The sequence below is a fragment of the Leucoraja erinacea genome, chromosome 16, assembly GCF_028641065.1.
Source record: "Leucoraja erinacea ecotype New England chromosome 16, Leri_hhj_1, whole genome shotgun sequence".
Taxonomy (NCBI): Eukaryota; Metazoa; Chordata; class Chondrichthyes; order Rajiformes; family Rajidae; genus Leucoraja; species Leucoraja erinaceus.
In genome coordinates this window covers 2,423,560-2,449,277 of record NC_073392.1, presented here as the reverse complement: position 1 = coordinate 2,449,277, position 25,718 = coordinate 2,423,560, and the positions used below count along the sequence as shown (strand labels likewise).

The 25,718-nt window shown below is 43.2% G+C and overlaps 1 protein-coding gene across 5 annotated transcripts in view; it reads left to right on the top strand.

Moving 5' to 3' along the window:
* Window positions 1-25,718, top strand: part of arhgef3 (Rho guanine nucleotide exchange factor (GEF) 3) — a 140,853-nt gene that overhangs the window by 112,932 nt on the left and 2,203 nt on the right. For 4 of the 5 annotated variants that reach the window (XM_055647529.1, XM_055647530.1, XM_055647532.1 and 1 more), the window contains 8 exons: window positions 4,565-4,672; window positions 10,158-10,328; window positions 12,431-12,493; window positions 13,720-13,816; window positions 13,978-14,054; window positions 18,435-18,692; window positions 21,676-21,846; window positions 23,677-23,863. In XM_055647529.1, coding sequence (XP_055503504.1) covers window positions 4,565-4,672; window positions 10,158-10,328; window positions 12,431-12,493; window positions 13,720-13,816; window positions 13,978-14,054; window positions 18,435-18,692; window positions 21,676-21,846; window positions 23,677-23,863 — 1,132 coding nt within the window. Of the gene's footprint in view, window positions 1-2,997; window positions 3,598-4,564; window positions 4,673-10,157; window positions 10,329-12,430; window positions 12,494-13,719; window positions 13,817-13,977; window positions 14,055-18,434; window positions 18,693-21,675; window positions 21,847-23,676; window positions 23,864-25,718 lie in introns of those variants that run through there. The other variant, XM_055647533.1, reaches the window with a different exon arrangement.

Genomic DNA, 25,718 nt, shown 5'->3' with positions numbered 1-25,718 from the left:
TTTCAGGGCACCATAATGTTTGGGACACAGCAATGTCATGTAAATGAAAGTAGTCATGTTTAGTATTTTGTTGCATATCCTTTGCATGCAATGACTGATTGAAGTCTGCGATTCATGGATATCACCAGTTGCTGGGTGTCTTCTCTGGTGATGCTCAGCCAGGCCTGTATTGCAGCCATCTTTAGCTTGAGCTTGTTTTGGGGGCTAGTCAGTCCCCTTCAGTTTTCTCTTCATCAGCATATAAAAGGCATGCTCAATTGGGTTCAGATTGGGTGCTTGACTTGGCCACTCAAGAATTGGCCATTTTTAAATCTTTGAAAACCCCTTTGTTGCACACAGTCTTTGTAATGTTGGGTCTTTGTCCCAAACATTATGGAGGGCACTGTGTCTCACCGATTTTCTTGCCATGTGCTATATCGCACAATGTTTTTGGTTATCTCAAATATGGATAGCACACTGAAACATCTGTGCAGCTGTTGTTGCTTTTAATAGGCAGTTCAAGGGCAGAACTCTGTGACAGCTGTGAGCGAGGCAGGTTAGATTTCACACATGTTTCGCCCTAGATGCAGTGAAAGTGGCTGGAACCATAAAAAAAATAAGATTCACTTTTTTTTTCCCTCACAGAAATGAAATCCCGTAAGATCTTTTATGATTCACTCAACCTTCAAGGGTATCTGGTGTAGATGGAGGAAGCTATATTTGTTTGCATTATGGAGCCTGTATGAAAAGTCAGGAGTATCTCTTTCAGAAGGTTAAATCAGGCATACTGCACTGTCATATCGTATAATCACTTTAAGCTCAAAGTACAAGCAGTGCCATAATTTGAAAAGCAGACAGCTGAAACTATGAAAGCCCATTTGGTTGACCTGTTTTTTCCCCCTCAAGGCTTTTCATCAGGAGATTCTGTTGTTGGATATAAAATGAAGTCCTCCTTTGAGATTGTAAATAATATTTAATTAAAAAATATATGTTCCATTTATTGAGAGAAATGAAAGTTGAAGATCTGATGTGCGATCCCACATTGCCCTGAATTTAATGGCTGGGCTGTTTTGATAACAAGTTAGAGGTCGGAGTCATACATCATGAAAACAGGCCCTTCGGCCCACCTTGCCCATACCGACCAACATGCCCCACCTGCCAGCATTTGGCCTATATGTCTCTAAACCTGTCCTACCCGTATACCTGTCCCGATGTTTCTTAGACGTCGCGATAGTCCCAGCCTCAACTACTAGCTTGTTCCACACACACACACACACACACACACACACACACACACACACACACACACACACACACACACACACACACACACACACACACACACACACACACACACACACACACACACACACACACACACACACACACACACACACACACCACCCTTTATGTGCAAAAGTTACTCATCAGGTTCCTATTAAATCTTTCCCCTCCTCACCGTAAACCCATCTCCTCTGGTTCTCGATTCTCCTACACTAGACACGAGTGTGGGCAAGTTGGGCTGAAGGGCCTGTTTTTCACTCCATGCTATATCACTCCATGACTCTAAATCAGTGCGCATAAAAAGAATACAATGAAGATCATTATACCACTTGGTTTGGAACTTTATACAAAATCAGATACATTACAGCCCTTGTTTGTGACGATACACACCAGTACTGAATGGATGATTGGTGGTCAGTGTAAACTGAAGGGCCTGTTTCCATGCTGTATCTCTAAACTTAAGAATAAGGAGTAAGCCATATAGAACGGAGACGAGGAAACACTTTTTCTCACAGAGAGTTGCGAGTCTCTGGAATTCTCTGCCTCAGAGGGCGGTGGAGGCAGGTTCTCTGGGTACTTTCAAGAGAGAGCTAGATAGGGCTCTTAAAGATAGCAGAGTCAGGGAATATGGGGAGAAGGCAGGAACGGGGTACTAATTGGGGATGATCAGCCATGATCACATTGAATGGAGGTGCTGGCTCGAAGGGCCAAATGGCCTACTCCTGCACCTATTGTCTATTGTCTAAACCAAGAGGGAGTGTTTAATATAAAGGGAGGCTTGCCACTTGTGTTACCTGTCAGGATTGCAGTCGGCATTTTCAGACTTGATTTGAACTTCCCTCATAATAATGGTAGAGTCTGTTTCCAGAAGGTCGGGTGATGACACAAAGCATCTCGCCCCTTGTACCATTATGTTTAGTGTCCATCTAGAGATATACAGAGCGGAAACAGGCCCTTCGGCCCACCGAGTCTGCACCGACCAGCGATCCCCGCCACATTAACACTATCATACGCACACTAGATTCACATTGATGCCAAGCCAATTAACCTGTGTGTCTTCGGAAGCCAAAGATCTCGGAGAAAACCCACGCAGGTCACGGGGAGAACGTACAAACTCCGTACAGACAGCACCCGTTGTCAGGATGGAACCCGGGTCTCTGGCGCTGTGAGGCAGCAACTCTACCGCTGCGCCACCGTGCCACCCGTACATTTCATCAGATAATGGCAAAAACCATGCTGAAAATATGTTGGAATGCTTGATTCAGCAAAACTGCCCGCATGTTCTTGTGACTATCTAAAAGCCTCTTCAAATGCCTGAAGGGTTTCGGCCCAAAACGTTGCCTATTTCCTTCGCTCCATAGATGCTGCCTCACCCACTGAGTTTCTCCAGCACTTTTGTCTACCTCCAATTTTCCAGCATCTGCAGTTCCTGCTTAAACATCTCTCTATCTGTAAGTTTTTTTTTCTTCTTCTGAAAATTAAATTAATTGGCATGAAAATCACCGAGCAGAATTTCAATCCATCTCGTGCGTAGATCGTGAATTATTTAAAAAACAAATTAGGTTTGTATGCTGTGTGTGTGTAGGGGGGAATGCAGGCAATATTTATCAGGGCTAGCTGTGAGCTGTCGTTGCGTAAGTTAGCAGCAGGGGTTGTTGGGGGAGGTGGCTTTGTTTAGGAGGATTAGTCAGGAACTTTGAATGCAATGACGCCATTGGGGACATTGGAATATCTGAAGTGTCTCTAAAGCTGGTGCACAACAAGATATTGCCGGAGGAGACAACATTTTCCGCTGCGGACTCTGTGAGAACTGGAACATTTCCAATCGCGCAATGGTTGCCTGATTTGAAGTTTTAAAGGTGAAGCTATTTGAATGTGAGAAGGCTGCAGAGAATCTTCCACTGCCGTTCATCTCTGTCGGGATAGGAAGTGTTCACTAATCCTGGACCATTGTAATACTGGGGCAGATGTACCCAGGAACTGTGATGGAAGGGATGTCCGCTGATTGTAATTCTACTGCAGCAGTCGCATCGAGGAGCGTCCGTGTTTACCTGACTGTGGTGAATGCTGCAGTCTGCGGCCACAGTTAGATCTGCAATCAGAAAATGATTCTTCCAGAAGGACTCCCACACGCGCCCAAATCCCTGAGCAGCGACAGAGATTTTCCCAAAGGCCCTGTGGAGGAGAAGCAGAATTTTCTGTAGAAGCTGATTCCGATCCAGAGATGTTTATTTTCGGATACTTTATGGAGAATTTTGCTAGTAATTTACTGGGATTTTGTCGACTGAACCTGTTTCTTCTGCAGCTTGTGGAATGGAGATTAAAAAATACAAGGTACATTTGAACTGGCAGCAAATTAACTTCTGTGCATTTTGCATCCTTCAAATCTTGTGTTGTCGATTAGGAATTGACATGTGCATGTTCCTGGAAGTGTTTTCCTCTAATTAAGATTTCGAGTGCAATGCTGAGTTGTTTGTTATCTGACCTACTGGTTGTCAATTAACTTTGAGGTCACAGCATGTTATGTGAAGGCTAATTTTGCAATGCAGCATAATAGTCAGTACTTGCAGAGCTAGCACGGAGAGCCGGGGGAAGGGAGGCTTACAGAAAGGTGCATCTCACCTCAGTGATGGGAAATGATGAATGCCTCCTCTAAGAGGCTTGTTTATTAGCACCAGGGGTTTTTTGTGAAGGATTAATCAGCTAGGAAAAATGATGAAGAAAGGTGCGCAAAGCTGGAGTAACGCAGCGGGACAGGCAGCACCTCTGGAGGGTGACGTTTCGGGTCGAGACCCCAACTTCAGACTGGGTTGGGGTCTCGACCCGAAACGTTACCCATTCCTTCTTACCAGCGATGCTTGCTGCCTGTCCCGCTGAGTTACTCCAGCATTTTGTGTCGACTTTCGGTATAAACCAGCATCTGCAGGTCCTCCCTACACTGGACAAATGATGATTGCGTTTAGGAAGGTGCTGGTTTGTACCGAAGATGAATGAATGCTTGATTGTCCGATGTGACAAGTCTTTGCGTGCGTGCCCGGGGTATGCAAATAGTGGCCATATAAAGGGCACCAGCACCAGCAAAGAGTTTCCTGCACCAGGTCCCCATTTGTTCCCCCTCCCCCCCTCCCCAACCCTGGCCCTCCCATAGACACAAAATGCTGGAGTAACTCAGTGGGGCAGGCAGCATCTCTGCAGAGAAGAAATGGGCGACGTTTCAGGTCGAGAACATTCTTCAGGCTCTTTTATGTTGAATCTTTAAAATATGAGTTATGTTGACAGGTTGTGGTCACTTATTTTTCAGGAACCCAGTAACAAGCGGGCGAAACCTCTGTCCCGAGTCACATCTTTAGCCAGTCTCATCCCGCCGTTGAAGGCTACGCCTCTGAAGCGGTTCAGCCAGACGTTACAGGTAAGATGGAGTCAGTGATGGGGACTCTGGTCTGTGCGATAGACTGGACTACATCTTATAGTTGACATGGATATTTGCTTGGTTCGCCCTGGAGCATCTGAACCTGTATCTGCTGGATCATGTCCAACTTGCCCGACCCTATGCACTCATCCCCTCCCTCTCCTGTACCATCTCTTCACCTCTGCCTATCCTTAGCCCCACGTCCCCCTCCCTTTTCATCTGTGCATTAATTGCCTCATATTGTGTTTTGTATTGAATTCTGTCTTTACTTTGTGTACTAGTCATGTCTCTACTATTTATTTCATTCCCCTTACATGTTTTTCCTCTACCTGCTAAATTTTTGTAAGGTGTCCTTGAGACTCTTGAAAGGCGCCCATAAATAAAATTTATTATTATTATTATTATGATTCTGGTAATGCTCTTGTCTTCTGTTGGTCTTGGGTCCTATTGATCAAGAAACTGCCTGTCCCCCCCCTCTATCTCCCTCCCTCCCCCTTGTGCTCCTGTTTTTTTTATTTAGCTGGCGGCAAGGGTTGAGTGTCCATGAATGACCCAGGGCCAGATGCATTGTCTCAACCTGTTAGTGATTGGCACAATCACATTTTGTGGAGCTGCATGATTTTCATCGAGCCAGCACCACCATTCACTGTGATCATGGCTGATCATCCCCAATCAGTACCCCGTTCCTGCCTTCTCCCCATATCCCCTGACTCCGCTGTTTTTAAGAGCCCTATCTAGCTCACTCTTGAAAGCATCCAGAGAACCTGCCTCCACCGCCCTCTGAGGCAGAGAATTCCACAGACTCACCACTCTCTGTGAAAAAAAGTGTTTCCTCATCTCCATTCTAAAAAAAACGGATGATCGATGATCAGCATGGACACATTAATAGTATACAAACTTAAAGCACACGCATTGGGGGTTCAGTATTGATGTGGATAGAGAACTGGCTGGCAAACAGGAAGCAAAGAGTAGGAGTAAACGGGTCCTTTTCACAATGGCAGGCAGTGACTAGTGGGGTACCCCAAGGCTCAGTACTGGGACCCCAGCTATTTACAATATATATTAATGATCTGGATGAGGGAATTGAAGGCAATATCTCCAAGTTTGCGGATGACACAAAGCTGGGGGGCAGTGTTAGCTGTGAGGAGGATGCTAGGAGACTGCAGGGTGACTTGGATAGGCTGGGTGAGTGGGCAAATGTTTGGCAGATGCAGTATAATGTGGATAAATGTGAGGTTATCCATTTTGGTGGCAAAAACAGGAAAGCAGACTATTATCTAAATGGTGGCCGATTGGGAAAGGGGGAGATGCAGCGAGACCTGGGTGTCATGGTACACCTGTCATTGAAGGTAGGCATGCAGGTGCAGCAGGCAGTAAAGAAAGCGAATGGTATGTTATCTTTCATTGCAAAAGGATTTGAGTATAGGAGCAGAGAGGTTCTACTGCAGTTGTACAGGGTCTTGGTGAGACCACACCTGGAGTATTGCGTACAGTTTTGGTCTCCAAATCTGAGGAAGGACATTATTGCCATAGAGGGAGTGCAGAGACGGTTCACCAGACTGATTCCTGGGATGTCAGGACTGTCTTATGAAGAAAGACTGGATAGACTTGGTTTATACACTCTAGAATTTAGAAGATTGAGAGGGGATCTTATAGAAACTTACAAAATTCTTAAGGGGTTGGACAGGCTAGATGCAGGAAGATTGTTCCCGATGTTGGGGAAGTCCAGGACAAGGGGTCACAGCTTAAGGATAAGGGGGAAATCCTTTAAAACCGAGATGAGAAGAACATTTTTCACACAGAGAGTGGTGAATCTCTGGAACTCTCTGCCACAGAGGGTAGTTGAGGCCAGTTCATTGGCTATATTTAAGAGGGAGTTAGATGTGGCCCTTGTGGCTAAGGGGATCAGGGGGTATGGAGAGAAGGCAGGTACGGGATACTGAGTTGGATGATCAGCCTTGATCATATTGAATGACGGTGCAGGCTCGAAGGGCCGAATGGCCTACTCCTGCACCTAATTTCTATGTTTCTATGTTTCTATGTGGGTCGAAGGGCCTGTTTTAATGCTGTATCTTCTGTAAAACTATAAAATCTAATGGGTGCATGTCAGTCAGCTTGAATGCAGTGGTGTAATGTGTCTGTTTCCATGCCGTGCGAGTCTTTGATATCTACAGTAGTCACTGCACAGACCATTGTTGGTTCCTGATCAACGCTTCCGGGAGTACGAGTTATAAAGGGCCACAAAGTTACAAAGAACTCTGCCACTGAATGAAATCAGAATAATTACAGTGTGTGGAGTTTCATTCTCTACTTTGCTCCATCCATTGGACAAGTAAAACCCCTGTCCCAAGGTATTAATAATAATAATAATATATTTTATTATCATTGCACGTCAGTGCAACAAGATTTAGTATGCAGCCCCAACCGATGAAAAAGAAAAGTAAAATAAATAAATAAGCTGTGTGACGTGACCATCCGAGGGAGACAGTCCAGGGGGGATGGGGGGCACTCAGCAGGGCCGGTTCAGAGCCGCTATAGCTCTGGGAATGACATTGTTTCTGAGTCTGGAGGTTCGGGCGTAGAAGGCCTTGTAACGTCTGCCGGAGGGAAGTAGTTCAAACAGACCGTTTCAGGGGTGTGATGAGTCTTTATGGATGCTGACGGCCTTCCTGAGGTACGAGTTAATTCCAAGAGTTCTCCTGAGTTTGCTCTTTCGAACTCGGAGATTTACGGTAATGGCCACTCGTCGGTACTCGGGGCTCTCGTGGACATTTTTCATCATGTAGAAAAATCTTCACCAGTCTTCCCGAACTTACCTGCCGTTAGCGAGTCTTCCCGAGTACCTGCCGTTAGCGCTAAGAGACGTCCCCGAGCTCCGACGTACCCACTACGTTCATTCTCCGTGCTTACCCCGAGTTTGATTTTTTTTTAAACTCGGGAGAGCTCTTGGAATGAACTCGCACCGTGGGATGGGGCTATAACAGAGCTAGCTGGGAGAGGGAGAAGGAGGAAGGTTACTCAGTTACTTTACTTCTGTGTTTGATCATGAAGGTCGTGAAATAGCGTGACTGCAGAGAATTTTTTCGCAGTCCCTCGGGGCAATAAATTTCTTCCCAGAATTTACGTGTAAAAAGTTTCTGATCTTTCTGGATGGGAACAGCATTAGTTCCAGTGGCGCTGACCATGAAAGCAATTGATGCTTTGGCTAGACGTGAGCTGTGCCTGGTAGGCTGTCTGCTGCTGCAAGGATATTTGTACAGCTGTTGCTGATCTTTTATTACTTGCACCATTTATGCTGCAGGAACCTGAATATAAAGACTGTTTTCAAGGACGAAGCAATCGCATTTCTCTTACAGGGGCATTTTCACAATTAAATGATCACATTGAATGGCGGTGCTGGCTCCAAGGGCCAAATTGCCCACTCCTGCACCTATTCTGATGAATATTATCAATCGTTCATTTTAAATCTAGAACAGCAAGGACAGTAAAATATAATTCCACTTAAATGAAGAAACATTTTTTCTCACAGAGAGTTGTGAGTCTGTGGAATTCTCTGCCTCGGAGGCCGGTTCTCTGGATACTTTCAAGAGAGAGAGCTAGATAGGGCTCTTAAAGATAGCGGAGTCAGGGGATATGGGGAGAGGCAGGAATGGGGTAGTGATTGTGGATGATCACATTGAATGGCGGTGCTGGCTCGAAGGGCTGAATGGTCTACTCCTGTGCCGATTGTCTATTGACTCCAATTGCTGGCAGCTGAATCATGAGCTTTTAAAATAATTTATCAGCAAAACCTGGCGCAGAAACAGGTCCTTCACCGAAGGTTCCGAACATCAGCCAAAATAAACTAATCTCACCCGACTGCATGTGTTCCATTTGTACATTTAGAGTAAGTTGTCAAATGGACATGATATAATTGTCGGCTTAACCTGATATATTAACCTGAATAAAATATCTTTGTGTTTTTAATCATTCAATAAACATCAAATAAATAGCTCAGTACCATTTATTCTGATTAAGGAATGTGTGGCTTAGATTTTAGATTTGGAGATGCAGCGTGGAAACAGGCCCTTCGGCCCACCGAGTCCTTGCCAACCAGCAATCTCCCATACACCAATTCTATCCTACACACTAGGGACGATTTACAGAAGCCAATCAAACTACAAACCTGCACGTCTTTGGGATGTGGAGGGAAACCGGAGCACCCGGAGGAAACCCACGCGGTCACGGGGAGAACGTGCAGACTCTGCACAGACAGCACCCGCAGTCAGGATTGAACCCGGGTCTGACAATAGACAATAGACAACAGGTGCAGGAGTAGGCCATTCGGCCCTTCGAGCCAGCTCCGCCATTCAATGTGATCATGGCTGATCATCCCCAATCAGTAACCCGTTCCTGCCTTCTCCCCATATCACCTGACTCCGCTATCTTTAAGAGCCCTATCTAGCTCTCTCTCTTGAAAGCATCCAGAGAACCTGCCTCCACCGCACTCTGAGGCAGAGAATTCCACAGACTCACAATTCACTGTGAGAAAAAGTGTCAGTTCTAAATGGCTTACCTCTTATTCTTAAACTGTGGCCCCTGGTTCTGTGCTGAAAAGTAATCCTGCCTTCTAATATTTTACAATAACTGCATTGGATCTAATCAAAATCTGTTCTAATGTCTCATATTTATGACTGGCTGGCAAAATCAACATCTGTTCTTGGTATTTCTTGACCAGCTATTGTTGCAAGACTTTAAAATCCATCTGTGTAGGAAGGAACTGCAGATGCTGTTTTAAACCAAGGATAGACACAAAGTGCTGGAGTAACACAGCGGGACAGGCAGGCAGCATCACTGGAGAGAAGGAATGGGTGACGTTTCGGTCCGAGACCCTTCTTCAGAGTACAGAGGCCATCTGTCTGATGTGGAATAAAACTCTTCTGGGCAAAGGCCCCACTTCAAACTATAAATGTCACATTGCACATTCTACCATCTGCACCATGTTGGATAGAGTTTTTAATTTCTAGTGACATTGGGGTGAACCATTGATGTACAGCCATGTAACTGTGAGGGTGGTATGGTGGTGCAGCGGCAGAGTTACTGCGTTACAGCACTAAGAGACCTGGATTTGATCCTGACTAAGGGCGCTGTCTGTACGGAGTTTACACGTTCTCCCCGCGAGTTTTCTCTGGGTGCTCCGGTTTCCTCCCACACTCCCAAGACATTCAGATTCAGATTCAGATTCAATTTTAATTGTCATTGTCAGTGTACAGTACAGAGACAACGAAATGCATTTACAATACAAATACAAATAGCTTTGGTAAAGATTATAAAATGTCCCTAGTATGTGTAGGATAGTGTTAGTGTCGCTGTTCGGTGTGGACTTGGTGGGCCAAAGCAGCCTGTTTCTGCGCTGTATCTCTAAACAAAACCCCTTTCTTCAGCTTTACTTTGTACAGTGTTTTTGTTCGGGATGTGTATAACAATTTTTTCTTTTTTGTTGTAGCGTTCTATCAGCTTCCGAAATGAGAGCCGGACAGACATTTTCACCCCGAGGTCCTTTTCCAGACAAGGGCCCCCGGTTATCACAAAGCGACGAGATAGCAAACTCTGGAGTGAAACGTTTGACATCCGTGTTAATCAAATGCTCACAGCCAAGGAAATCAAGAGGCAAGAGGTAGGTGTGGCTGCGTACCACCCATACGTGGCAATAAATGAACACACTTCATAGGAACACAAGCAACTTGATTAGTTCCTGCTTAATACAGGTTACGGGGAGAAGGCAGGAGAATGGGGATAGGAGGGAGAGTTAGATCAGTCATGATTGAATGGCAGTAGACTTGATGGGCCGAATGGCCTTATTCTACTCCTATCACTTATGATCTTATAACTGCAGACAGTGGAATCATGAGCAAAGCACAAAGTGCTGGGGGATCCTCAGCCGGTCTGTACGGAGTTTGCATGTTCTCCCCGTGACCTGCGTGGGTTTTCTCAGAGACCTCTGGTTTCCTCCCACACTCCAAAGGCGTGCAGGTTTGTAGGTTGATTGGCTTGGGTGTAAATGTAAAAATTGTCCCTAGTGAGTGCAGGATAGTGTTAATGTGCGGGGATCGCTGGTCGATGATGATCCGGTGGGCCTGTTTTCCGCACTGTATCTCTAAACTAAACAAAGCTAAACTGTGCACTTATTATTATTTATTCAAATCATTTGCTATGTCGCTCTTCCAGGGAGATGCTAAATGCATTTCGTTGTCTCTGTACTGTACACTGACAATGACAATTAAAATTGAATCTGAATCTGAATCAGTGAAAATTGTTTAATACCTGAAATTTGGTTGATAATGTTGCTTGATTGAAATGGTAAATCTAAATAGGGTAAATGAGCATTGAGACATTGGAATTCAGTACACAAATAGTTAAAAGCTGCAATGTGTTATGAAAATAGATCTATTCTAATTGGCTGCAGTTGTGAATATTATAGATAAGGAGCATATAAAGTATTATACGGACATTCCTAGAACTGCATGGTTTGTGCCAGGGAGGGGGGGTGTTTTCGATGAATTGAAGGTAGCCAGAGAATAAAATGATGAAGGATGTTTTAGGTTGGTCACGGAAAACCTTCACTAGTTATAAATCCAAAGCAAAGAATAAACACGATATCCACAATGGGAGAAAGAGTTTTTGAGCAATGTCTTTACGCAGAAAAGAATATATTCCAGAAATTACTCTCATGCAGAATGGGTGAAGAGATGATTTTGATGCTTGTAAATGGAGGTTTAATGTTGTCATAAGCTAGAATGAGAGGGGGACTATAAAACAATAATGGTATGGATCATTTTTGCCAAAGTGATTTTATTTGTGAAAGAACACATGATTCCGTAAATTCAGAAACAAATGATTATGTAGACTTTTGGTAGTTGCAGTTGATGCAAAATAATATGTTAATATATTGACAAATTGCCTGTGTGATTTCTATGTCTTTTTGTCTGTATGCAACATGGAATAAAAGGTTTGGGAGAAGTTTCAAAATCTTGTCTATTACGTCACGAGACTGCTCCAGATTTGATCGAGGGTTAACTGGGTCTTGTGGATGGAAGGGTAGACTTCCTCCCTACCCATCCCACAATCGCTGTCATTTTTATTTAGAAGACAGGCATGTACATTTTGAAAATAGAAAATAGTGGTTTATTAAAATTAGGGGCGGCACGGTGGCGCAGCGGTACCTCACAGCTGCTTACAGCACCAATGACCCAGGTTCGATCCCGACTACGGGTGCTGTCTGTACGGAGTTTGTACATTCTCCCTGTGACAGCGTGGGTTTTCTCCAAAATCCTCGGTTTTCTCCCACGCTTCAAAGACGTGCAGGTTTGTAGGTTAGGTTACACAAAAAAGCTGGAGAAACTCAGCGGGTGCGGCAGCATCTATGGAGCGAAGGAAATAGGCAACGTTTCGGGCCGAAACCCTGTTTGTAGGTTAATTGGCTTGGTATAAATGTAAAATTGTCCCTAGTGGGTGTAGGATACAGTTAGTTTGTGAGGATCGCTGGATGGTACAGACTTGGTGAGCCGAAGGGCCTGTTTCCGTGCCGTATCTCAAAACTAAATGAAACAAACTAGGATTACACTACTATCCAAGTGATTACATTAATGACTTTTTATTGACTTGGCCACAAAGATAGCGTTACCTGAATGAGACTGCGTGCAATGTACCTGATGCGATCTCACCTTTTTCCTTGCACTGATTAAATGATTCAGTTATTTAATTTTTTTTGTTCTCCAGGCAATTTTTGAACTTTCCCAGGGAGAACAAGTTTTAATTGAAGACTTGAAGCTAGCAAAAAAGGTAAAGCAATCTTCAGTTATAGCTCTCAGATGCAATGTACTTTGTGACTTTATTCTCCTTAAATACTACTGTAATTGAATGACCATAATTTTAAATTCATTGTTTTTAGTTATGGCTTTCATTACCAAAATAATATATCATTTAATGAGTTTACTTAAATATTCTGGTTCTATTTCAAAATATGTCAATAGACAATAAGTGCAAGAGTAGGCCATTCGGCCCTTCGAGCCAACACCACCATTCAATGTGATCATGGCTGATCATCTCCAATCAGTACCATGTTCCTGCCTTCTCCCCATATCCCGACTCCGCTATCTTTAAGAGCCCTATCTAGCTCTCTCTTGAAAGCATCCAGAGAACCGGCCTCCACCGGCAGAGAATTCCACAGACTCACCACTCTCACACAAAAAGTGTTTCCTCGTCTCCGTTCTAAATGGCTTGCCCCTTATTCTTAAACTGTGGCCCCTGGTTCTGGACTCCCCCAACATCGAGAACATGTTTCCTGCCTCTAGCGTGTCCAAACCCTTAATAATCTTATATGTTTTAATGAGAATACCTCTCATCCTTCTAAACTCCAGAGTGTACAAGCCCAGCTGCTCCATTCTCTCAGCATATGACAGTCCCGCCTTCCCGGGAATTAACCTTGTAAACCTACGCTGCACTCCCTCAATAGCAAGAATGTCCTTCCTCAAATTAGGCTGTTTCCTCCCACACTCCAAAGACATCCAGGTTTGTAGGTTAATTGGCTTGATGTAAATATAAAAGATTGTCCCCATTGAGTGTAGGATGTTAGTGTGCGGGGATCGCTGGTCGGCGGGGACACGGTGGGCCAGTCTCCGCGCTGTATCTCGAAACAACACTAAACTATGATCGGTGCTATTAGTCAAATAGTGAATTTCAACACATTTTAATATGAAGGATGTGTTTTGTTTTTGCTGAGTTAGCATTCCAACCAGTAATAAATCATGCATTGTGCTATGAAAATAATTGGTCTCGGGTTCAATCTGCTCCAAAATGTCCTTGAATTAATTGCGGGATCACAACATTTGTTTTAAGCCTTTTTTTTTAAATATTTTAAAATATTTTTTTTAATCCTGTTTTGGAATTAATCCGATTACAAAAGTACGACTCGCGGAGGTTATTTAATGAAAAGTGTTCCGAGTAAAATGTAATTTCCAAATGGAAAGTAAAGATCATCGTATACTGAGTGTTGCCATCTCTTGCAGGCTTATCGCGATCCTATGCTCAAGCTCTCTATTATGACGGAACAGGAGCTGAAGCAGATATTTGGAACACTGGATTCCCTGATTCCCTTACACGAAGGTATGGCCTTAAGACAAATCATGAAGGTTGCTGCGGATGTAATAAAGAACTTAATGTTTCACCAGAAATGATGTCATGTGTCGGTGAATGTTTACATACTTCCTCCTGAGGAAATCCTCCTTGCTTTTGACCCACACATTTCCTCGTTTATTTTTGGTCAGATCTTCTGAGTCGGCTGCGGGAGGCCAGGAAACCAGATGGGACAACAGAACGTGTTGGTCACATCCTTGTAGGCTGGGTAAGAACGTGATTCAACCTTTGTTATTTGTATCAGCTTTTTACAGAGGTTTCGGATTAGTTTATTGCCATATACATCAGGGTGCGATGAAATTCCTTGTTCACATGAAGCTCAGAGTAAGCAATGTCCATACTGTAAGGATAAATTCAATGACAACGCAACCGTGTGGTGAAAGGTTGTGTTGCTAAATCCGAGCAGAACAAAAGAGAATTTAAGGACAATAACAGGATTGCACAGCAGTGCACCTGGAAGAGCCACTGCCTCACAGCACCAGAGATCTGGGTTCGATCCTGACCTCGGGTGCTGTGTGTGTGTGGAGTTTGCACGTTCTCCCTGTGACTGCGTGGGTTTCCTCCGGGTGCTCCGGTTTCCTCTCACATCCCAAAGATGTGTGGGTTTATGGGTTAATTGACCCTGTGTAAATTGCCCCCAGTGTGTATGTAGTGAGTGGATAACATAGAACTATTGTGACCATGTGATCGGTGGTTGGTGTGGACTCAGCCTCTAAACTTTAACAAGAATAACTGAATGAGATGATGACATGTTAGCATCTCTAGACGTCTGAAGGTGGGATTGGTCTGATTCTGATTGCAGGAGATTGCAGATTGGTGAATAAACTGTTCTTAAGTCGGGACGTCAGGATTTTCAAGCTCTCGTATCCTCTCCCAGAAAGTAGAGTGGAAAGATGCTAATGGTCAGGGTAGCAGACGTCCTTGACAATACCACTCTGCAGGGTCAGGAGGTGATGATGAGTGCAGTGGCCACACCAGGCTGAGATACTTTCTGCAGCGTATCTGTAGGTGTTCAAGTGCTCATGGACATGCTGAGTCTTCTCAGACGCCCCGGAAAGTAAACTCACTGATGTACTTTCTCGACTGCATCAGTGTGAAGGGACCAGGTTAGGTTGCTGGTGATATGGATGGCTTACAACTTGAATTTGTCGGCCTTCCCTACAGCAGGCTATTGATGCAGACATGGTTGTTTTCACCTCTTATGCAGCGATTTAATCTGACCACTTCCTCTCACAGCAAGTTCCAGATTTCAACCACTCGGTAAAAAAGAGAAATTCCCCTCGATTCCCTTTAAAAATCCTTCCTCTCAACTTAAATCTATTTTCTCTGTTTTTTGATACCGCTACCATGGGAACAAAATTTTGACTATTAACCCCTTCAATGCCTCTTAGAATTTTATATATCTCTCTCAGGGCAGCCCACAGTACCTCCTTCACTCTAGAGAAAATCAAACCCAGCCGAACCGATCCCTCCCCACAACTGAGTTTCCCCCCAATCTAGCCAACTTCCTGGTGCATCCCCTCAGCACTCTGGGGAATTCTGTCTGTGAATTCTCAGCCACAGAGGGCGGTGGAGGCAGGTTCTCTGGGTGCTTTCAAGAGAGAGCTAAATAGGGCTCTTAAAAATAGCAGAGTCAGGGGATATGGGGAGAAGGCAGGAACGGGGTACTGATTGGGGATGATCAGCCGAAACATCACCTATTCCTTCTCTCCATAGATGCTGCCTCACTCACTGATTTTCTCTGCATTTTTGTCTACCTTCGATTTTTCCAGCATCTGCAGTTCTTTCTTAAACTTTAAATCTCAAGAGAGTATTGATCCAGTTTGCTCAGCTTTACACCCATGTAATGCCTGGAATCAATCAGGTCTAGGAAGGAAGGTAGACAAAAATGCTGGAGAAACTCAGCGGGTGCAGCAGCATCTATGGAGCGAAGGAAATAGGCAACATTTCGGGCCGAAACCCTTCTTCAGACTTCTTCAGTTCTAGGAAGAAACTGCAAATGCTGGTTTAATTCAAAGATAGACACAAAATGTTGGAGTAACTCAGCTGGGCAGGCAGCATCTATGGAGGGAAGGTGACGTTTCGGGTCGAGACCCTTCTTCAGACAGTTAACATGGAGTTGGGAGATGTACAGCATTATAACTCTCCTTACATTTGATTTGCATCGGTACTGTTTTATAAAATCTTTAACTGGATCATTCTTGTAAAAGCGTAAGGTTAATAAATCCTCAGATCTTGCATTCATTTTGCATAAATTTTATCTACGTCCGACTAAAAATTAAAATGATTCTGTAATAGTCCAGATTATTGTTGTGGTGTACAGTGGCTGATTTACATTGCATAATAGATTACATAAGGACAATTGTGCAGTCTTGTGTCAAGTAAATCTACCTCACTTGGAGTTGTTTGCTTGGTGATCATTAGCTGCAGTGCAGTATTCTCCAGGAAGCCCTGCATGTCGTGCCATTCCATGGCTATTAATAGGTTCAGCCTGCAGCATGCAGTGATTTTAATTTTATGCTGCACTGAGCATTATTTTACACAATCTGCTTGGCTAATTGTTCTCAACTTTCAGCTGAAGCTCATTTAGTAGATTATTTACAGTGTTTGTTTATCGACAATAGGTGCAGTAGGCCATTCGGCTCTTCCAGCCAGCACCGCCATTCAATGTGATCATGGCTGATCATCCACAATCAGTACCCCGTTCCTGCCTTCTCCCCATATCCCCTGACTCCGCTATCTTTAAGAGCCCTATCTAGCCCTCTCTTGAAAGTATCCAGAGAACCTGCCTCCACCGCCCTCTGAGGCAGAGAATTTCACACTCACAACTCTCTGTGTGAAAAATTGTTTCCTCGTCTCTGTTCTAAATGGCTTTGCCCTTATTCTTAAACTGTGGCCCCTGGTTCTGGACTCCCCCAACATCGAGAACATGTTTCCTGCCTCTAGCGTGTCCAAACCCTTAATAATCTTATATGTTTCAATAAGATCCTCTCTCATCCTCTAAACTCCAGAGTGTACAAGCCCAGCCGCTCCATTCTCTCAGCATACGACAGTCCCGCCATCCCAGGAATTAACCTGGTGAACCTACGCTGCACTCCCTCAATAGCAAGAATGTCATTCCTCAAATTAGGGGACCAAAACTGCACTCAATACTCCAGGTGTGGCCTCGCTAGGGCTCTGTACAACTGCAGAAGTTTGAGAGTTTTAGCGATTCAGCGCAGAAAGGAAACCAGAGCTCCCGGAGAAAACCCACCCAGGTCACTGGGAGAATGTACAAACTCCGTACAAACAAGCACCCGTAGAAAGGATCGACCCGGGTCTCTGGCGCTGTTAGACAGTAACTCTACCGCTGTGGTGGGTGGGGGGTTGGTCATGATGAGTCAACTGCTATTCAGTCTCATGCTTGAACCTGCCATTCAAAGTCTCAAATGTACACCCTTTACCATTGAATTATTTTAAATGTAGTAGTGACTATTATGTTAAATACCAGAAACACAACAGTTTTGCCAGAGTCTGAATAAGTGACAGTCATTGGAATAGGCATTGCTTCAACTGACTTGAGTTGCATCAACTTCAACTTTTAAGTCTTTTGGCCCAAAAATAATTTATCCTCTAAATATGACCAATTCTGCAGCTGTTGAATTAATAGATCACTGTACAGTGCAGCTTTTATCATTCAGGTACCTTGTTGCAAAGATTAGTGTGCTTTCCTTTAAACCTCGCTATTTTTTCTCTGTTGTTGGCAGTAGTTGATGGATTGGCACAGGGCACCAGTCAGCACCTGTAAGAGAGAGAGACAGGGTTGATGTGTGTGTGTGTGTGTTTTTCACACACTCCCTGTCACTGCATGAGTTTCATCAAACATCACTGGATGGAAGCTTGGATAGACTGGATGTGGAGAGGATGTTTCCACTAGTGGGAAAGTCTAGGACTAGAGGTCATAGTCCCAGAATTAACACACGTTCCTTTAGGAAGGAGATGAGGAGGAATTTCTTTAGTCAGAGGGTGATGAATCTGTGGAATTCTTTGCCACAGAAGGCTGTCGAAGCCAAGTCAATGGATGTGTTTAAGGCAGAGAGATAGATAGATTCTTGATTAGTTCGGGTGTCAGGGGTTATGGGGAGAAGGCAGGAGAATGGGGTTAGGTGGGAGAGATAGATCAGCCATGATTGAATGGCAGAATAGACTAGATGTGGTGAATGGCTTAATTCTGCTCCGATTATGTATGCCCACAAAGATGTGCGGTTTAGTAGGTTAAATGGTCTGTAAATGACCCTTGGTATGCGGGGAGTAGATGAGAAAGTAGGATAATGTAGGTCTGATGTGAACGAGTGATTGGTCAGCATCGACCGGTGGGCCGAAGGGCCTGTTTTCTGCATCATTCGATCAATTGTTATGACCTGACTTTTACAAGCGGTAACTGAGCTGCAATATATTCCCAGCACTTCTGAATCATTTAAAACTTTATTTCTGGCTTTTGTCGATAGCTTTCTTAAGTTAATATGATTTGGTGATACGGTCGAATAACCATGTTTCTGAAGCACATCCGTGTGGCCTGACTATTAAAGACTGTTTTCCTTCTCTTTAGCTTCCGTGTTTAAACTCCTATGATAGTTACTGCAGCAACCAAGTGGCAGCAAAGGCTCTTTTGGATCACAAGAAACTGGATCATAGAGTCCACGACTTTCTACAACGTTGTTTAGAATCTCCCTTTAGTCGCAAGCTGGATCTTTGGAATTTCCTTGATATTCCACGCAGTCGATTGGTGAAGTACCCGCTACTGCTGAAAGAGATCCTCAGACATACGCCGAACGACCAACCAGATAAACAGCATCTAGAAGAAGCAGTAAGTAACAAAGAGGATTCATTGTGCTCGTGCTGCCTCCCAACATTGGTGCAGAAATAATACGTTCGATTGGGCTACAGAATATGAAAGCTGGATAAGAAATTGAGGTTTTCATGGCAGCAACGTGGTCAGATCATTGAGACTGATCATTGGCCATGTTTGTAAATATATTTAATATATTTTTAAATGCCAAGAAACCGCATTTCCGACTTACGAACTGTTCACATAACAAACGTTTCACAGGAACAGTATCCTTGGGATACAACAGTGATATGAATATTGACTTATCTAACCCTTGTATCCCCTCTCTCTCCATCCCTCCCCCACCCACATCATACCAGCTTCAGTCGTCTTGTTGAGTCTCGTTGTCTGTACTCGTTTTCACCTTGCCCCTAGCTAACAATGGCCTATTTCCTTTATCATATCTTTCATCATTTGTTCTATATCTTCTACATCTCGTCTATCATCGTTATCCTTCTGACTCTCGGTCTCGTGGTTCCCAACCTTTCCCCCACCTCTCGGTCTAAAATCCTGATCTCGACCTGCTTTCCCTTGAGAGAAAACGGAGGAAATAGATATTACAAGGGTAACTTAGCAAAAGCTCTTTGAATCGCATTTCTAAATCCAATTCAATAAATAAGGTTCTCCCATGACCTCGTGCGCTTCGTGCGACGTGCATGAAGAGCGATGGCGCGGTGATTATGTAATAACTACACAATAAAGACCTTTTTACCCCAAAAAAATTATTTACTCAAAATAACATCTGAAACATAAAACATATGTTTACCTGATGGAAAATCCAAAAAAATAAAAATCGAAAATTTGGACCCAGACCTCCTCAGTCGCGCTCAATTGCCCCCCTTAAAAATCAAATTGCCCCCCTGTGGGGCGTACCCCCCACGTTGGGAACCACTGGTCTAAAGGGTCTCGACCTGAAACATCACATATTCCTTCTCTCCAGACTCTCTTCGCTGCCTGACCCACTGAGTTACTCCAGCATTTTGTGTCCATCTTCAGTTTAAACCAGCATCTGCCGTTCCTTCCTCCACATCTTGGAGAAGACCTGTACTCTTGATTTATATATCAGTCCTCTACATAGACTAGACATTCAAGGGTTTGATATTAAGTGAGAAGCTGGAAATATTATTGAATATATCTTTTGCTGCTTATAATTTAAATATTCCTGTACAAACTAATGTGCACTAATATATGAAAGACATTTTTGAAAATTAATCTTTTAAAATTGTATTCACCGATTGGAATGAGAAAATGGAATTTCAGGGACTTTTGTTACTAACACTTTTCAAACATTACTGCACCATATTAAACAAAAAACGATAAATTGTCCTTGAACTTCTGTACATGGTGTTCAGTTGAAGAAAACCAGCTTGAAAAGAGGGATTTGTGTATCCACTCTCTCCACTTTGTTTTTAATAAGATCGCAAATGTATTAAAAAGTGTTTCTCTTGTCAAAAGGCCACTGATTAGATGCTGCTAAAGCTACTAGAATACATTAAAAGTGGTTGCGAGCAGTGACAGGATACAAACCAGATCAGGCTTTTCCATTAAATCTCCATTAATCCAGCTACTTTGAAATTTTTAAAAATGCTGATGGATAAGATTCCATCAAACATCCAGCTGCACTCTTGCCAGTTTAAGAAGTGATTCGATTGTAGTCAGACAGTAAAATTTATCATATATACATATATAAATATATATATATATATGTATATATGGGGCAGTTTTATATCAGAGTTTTAATTCTTATACTTTATAACCATATAACAATTACAGCACGGAAACAGGCCATCTCGGCCCTTCTAGTCCATGCCGAACACTTACTCTCCCCTAGTCCTATCTACCTGCTCAGACCATAACCCTCCATTCCTTTCCCGTCCATATAACTATCCAATTTATTTTTAAATGATAAAATCGAACCTGCCTCCACCACTTCCACTGGAAGCTCATTCCACACAGCTTCCACTCTCTGAGTAAAGTTCCCCCTCATGTTACCCCTAAACTTCTGTCCCTTAATTCTCAAATCATGTCCCCTTGTTTGAATCTTCCCTATCTCAATGGGAAAAGCTTATCCACGTCAACTCTGTCTATCCCTCTCATCATTTTAACGACCTCTATCAAGTCCCCCCTTAACCTTCTGCGCTCCAAAGAATAAAGCCCTAACTTGTTCAACCTTTCTCTGCAACTGAGTTGCTGAAACACAAACAACATTCTTTGCAAGGGGATTCTAATACTACCTCAAACTATAGGTTTAATCTTTAATTAAAAATTGAAATGGATATTATTCATAATACTTTTTTGCGTTACCATTAAAATTGTAGCACATCTTCGATTCAGCAACTTCTGCAAGATATATGCAGAATTATATTTGCCCTCGGGTAGAATGTTAATGGCTCTCTTTGCACAAAACTGTAAAAGCCGGGGTTCGGGGGAAACGTGTGATGATATAAATAAACAACAAAGGTTTTAATTAGGCAGGGATTAAATTAGTCTGATACAGCTGTCGCTAGCGATTCAAGATTTGACATTCAAGGAAAGCAAATTGCCAAGTTAAGACCTCCGGAGAAATGATGACACATGCAAAAATTCCTGAATTACAGAATGCTCAAAATAAGTGTGGTCTATGTGTACGTGTTCTAAAAATATTCACATCACACACAAAAAACATTTTACATGCAGCTTACTTTATCCTGTGATGGAAATTAATTTTGCCTCAGGATTTTGAGGTGGGAAAATGGGAGATTTTTTGGGGTAGTGCTTAATTTATATGGATAAATAGATAAATGGTTAATGCAAATATGGTCTCATAAAAATGACAGAGGATTTTTTGTCGTGCAAATTCAATTTTTCCCACTGACTGGCAGTAAAATTAAAATAATTCCTAGAAATGCAGTCTTTCCTGTGATTGCAGTTTTAATAATTTCTTGCTGTGATTAATAATCTACATGGCTCTTTTGTCTTTCAGATTAATATTGTTCAAGGGATTGTAGCTGAAATCAACAAGAAGACTGGGGAATCGGAATGCCAGTTTTACAAGGAGAGGCTCGTCTTTCTTGAAGAGAGTCAAAAAGACCCTCTGATCGAAAATTCTAAGATGCTGTGTTGTCATGGAGACTTGAAAAACAACAGGGGAGCAGTAAGTGCTCTATGATATTCTATTTTCCCATTCTATGCTTGCCTTTGAATAGTGCTACAAGTTATCGCTAGGTCTTTTAAGAATAATTTGAATGGCGTCAAACTGTGGTATTTGTAAGTCAGTCTTGGGAAGAGTTGTCTTAGAACCTAATTTTGATAGAGAAATACAGAAAATAGCAGCTCATTAGTATGAAGTAAAGAAGCGCATGCGATTTGGGCAATAGCATTACGAATGGTTTAGTAACTTATATACTGAACCAAAATATTTCATATGATTATAAGGCCCAAACTGATCCAGTGATTATACTTTAAAAATGAGGCTTTGAAAGTGAGATTTTACCGAGGAACTAGCTATTGTGACCCAGATTGATGAGATTTATTTTGTGCGTGATGAAAAGATCAAAACCAGTCTGCTCTTTCAAGCTGTGTGACTTTAATGTTACAGTTGAAGGGCAGGCCTCCCTGTTTAATAATCCCTCCTTCCCTACATAACACGGATATCTCAGCTGATGAATAACCTTTGTAGGATTAAGACTGAAGTGACATTTGTTGGGATACAGAAATCTTGAACGTTTTGATTGTGTAAAATGTAAACTTGGAAAATAATTAGAAGGAATCATATTTTGTGGTACAATAATACTGCAATACAGTACCTTGTATTCACCCTGATGTGTACGTTGTACTGTATGTACTTAGCAAAGCAAGATCACTACAGGAGTGCATGCAGCTGAGAAGAAGTGCATTGCAGAAGCTCAGAGGAAGCGCGCTCGAGCCACTTCAACTTCTACTGCAGCACCCACCCAACTGTGTCCCATATGCAGGCGAGCCTTCTGGGCCCGGATCAGTCTCACCAGTCACCTCCAGACCCACAAACAAAAACACTGAAGTCATGGTCTTCTTCGACTACATAGGACAAACAACACCAACAACTGTATCTAATATAAAACGAGATTTGTAATAATAATTTGTATCTGAGGACTTCTGAAGTCCCTGGCAAAGCCTTTTGTCTTTGTCAAAGTTAATTTAATCTCAAAATTAATACATAACCCTCACCATGCAGTTATGATTGATTATACTGTGATACAGTTGATCTATCTGGACAACAAGTGCGCACTGTGCATTATTTATAAGCACACTATTACTCCTGTAATCGTCAAGTGGCCGTGTATCTCCATCTGTCATTAGAATATGAAACTGACCTGCTCCCGTGTAGACAAAATGAAATCGTACATTGCATTATCAATCATATGTTTTTAAAAAGCTCTTAATCTCACAGCTATTATGTGGGCTACCTTTCTAATTCATATCATGTTCTCCAGGCATGCTGCTTGAAAAGCAGAATCAAGACAGAGACATTCTGCATGGAAACAGGCCTTCCTGCCCCACTTGTCTATACTAACCAAGATGTCCCATTTAGCCCATATCTCTCCAGACCTTTTCTCTCCATATACCTGTCTAAGTGAGAGACAAAATGCTGAAATAATTCAGCGTGTCAGGCAGCATCTCTGGAGAAAAGGAATAGGTGATGTTTCGGCTCGAGACCCTTCAGACTGAAGAAGGAACTCGGCCCGAAACACCACCTTTACCATTTCTCCAGAGATGCTGCCGAAACACCACCTTTACCATTTCTCCAGAGATGCTGCCTGACCCGCTGAGTTACTCCAGCATTTTGTGTCTATCTTTGATTTAAACCAGCATCTGCAGTTCCACCCTACATTCCTATCCAAGTGTATTTCAAATGCTGTTCTATGATCTGCCTCAGCGACCTGCTCTGGCAGGTCATTGTATGTACCCACCGCCCTCTAAGTCGTTGTTTCTTTTTATTTTACAGAAGCTCCATGTTTTCCTCTTTCAGGAAGTGCTTGTAATTACCCGAGTGGTGACGTGCAGTGAACAGCTGTGCTACCAGCTGTACAGGCAACCCATCCCTGTCAGCGATCTGGTCTTGAATGACCTGCAGGATGGTGAAGTGCGATTAGGTGGATCCATTCGAGGCGCTTTCAGCAATAACGAGAGAAGTATGAAGCTACTTTGTTACCTCCCCAATTCTCCGTTCCACAAAAATCCTCTGCTATTTAAATGTGCAATTTATTGCAATCATTTCAATGTTCACACTGGATTCTGATCTTTTCCACTGAATACTATGCAAAGTATTGATTTATTATGGGCCTGTCCCACTTAGACTACTAGGCGACTGCCAGCGACTGTCATAGTCGTAGCAGGTTGCCTAAAAACCGTCGACTGCACCCACCTTCGACATAAAATTTGAAATAGAATCATTACTTTAACAACAAAAAAACCCAAGTCAGCACGGGCGACAAACTACGCCACCTGGCGACAACTGCAACAGCACCTGCGTCAGGAGAAGTCAAGCTACGCTCATTGGCGTCAAACCCACTGTCGCCGACTGTCTCTGAAAAATTTTCAACATGTTGAAAATCCAGCGGTGACCAGAAAAACGCTACGACTCTTTGGGTTACTGAGGAGACGACTCACGACCATACGGGCGACACCCCGGCTATCATGTGGCGACAGCCTAGCCGCCTGTAGTCGCCTAAAAAAGTGTCTTAAGTGGGACAGGCCATTTACTGTCACATGCAGTGAGATACAGTGAAAAATCCTTATCTTGCAGACTTTTCAGGCAGATCATACCATAGCAAAACAGTGTAGGAGCAACTCAGCAGTTCAGGCACCATCTGTGGAGGGAAAGGATAGGTGATGTTGCAGGTTGGGACCCTTCAACAGAAATTGTAGTAAGGTGGGGGGGGGGGATAGAAAGCTGGAAAGGAGCGGTGGTGGCAGGGACCATGTTTGGCAAGTGAGAGGTGGATGCAGGTGAGGGGGGGTTGATGGGCAGATGGGTGAGTCAGTGCCAAAGGTTGGAGATGAATATGAGGCATACCATATCTACGTACAACAGATAGTGTTTAGGTTAGAGATACCGCGTGGAATCAGGGCCCTTGGCCTAGTGGTCACCGCACACTAACACTCTCCAATACCCATTAGGGCCAATTTACAATTTCACTAAGCCAATTAACCGACTAACCTGTACATCTTTGGTGTGTGGTAGGAAACTGGAGCAACCGAAGAATGTGCAAACTCTATACCAAAGATCCTACAGCGAGCAAGATAGACCATTCGTAGAAAAAGACGCAGTACGGTCATGGGCAGATTCATGGGTAATTTTCGGCCCCATTTCCGTAACCGGCTTCCGTCTCCGCACACAAAGATCCCGTAGTGGAGCAAAGATACTAGTGCGGAGATGGAAGCCAGTTACGGAAACATTCTTGTAAAAATAAAAGTTATTTGGTAAAAATCATCACCTCGTTTTCAGGATTATAATGTATTAACACAAACTGTTCCCCTGCAACTGTGATTATACTGCGAGTTGGGTCGGGGGTCGGGTTACTGAAATGGATGAAAAAAAGGCTACGTCAGCCCATTGCATTTAGAAGGAGTGGTCTATCTTGCTCCGCTATAAGATCTTTGCTCTGTGCAGACAGGATCAAACCCAGGTCTCTGGCATTGTAAGGCAGCAACTCTACTGCTGTGCCACTGTCGCCCCAGTGCAAAAGAGAAAATAAACAAGAGTGCAGAATAGTGAATGTCAGCAGAAATTGTCATTGTGCATTTGATCTGTAGTGAAAGCCGACACAAAAATAATAGCTCTTCAGACAGGGAGGATGTCTGTAACATGACATTTAACTCCAGCTACAAGCCAATGCCTTTAAAGGGACAATTATTGAAAAAGGGAACAAGACCTTTCTCTCTCCTCAGTTCAACAAACAATGAGGCTTCAATGTGTTTGACACCAACACCTAAAAATGCAAGTTATCCAGTTATTTTAAGTGGAAACGATTTTGAAATGTTGTT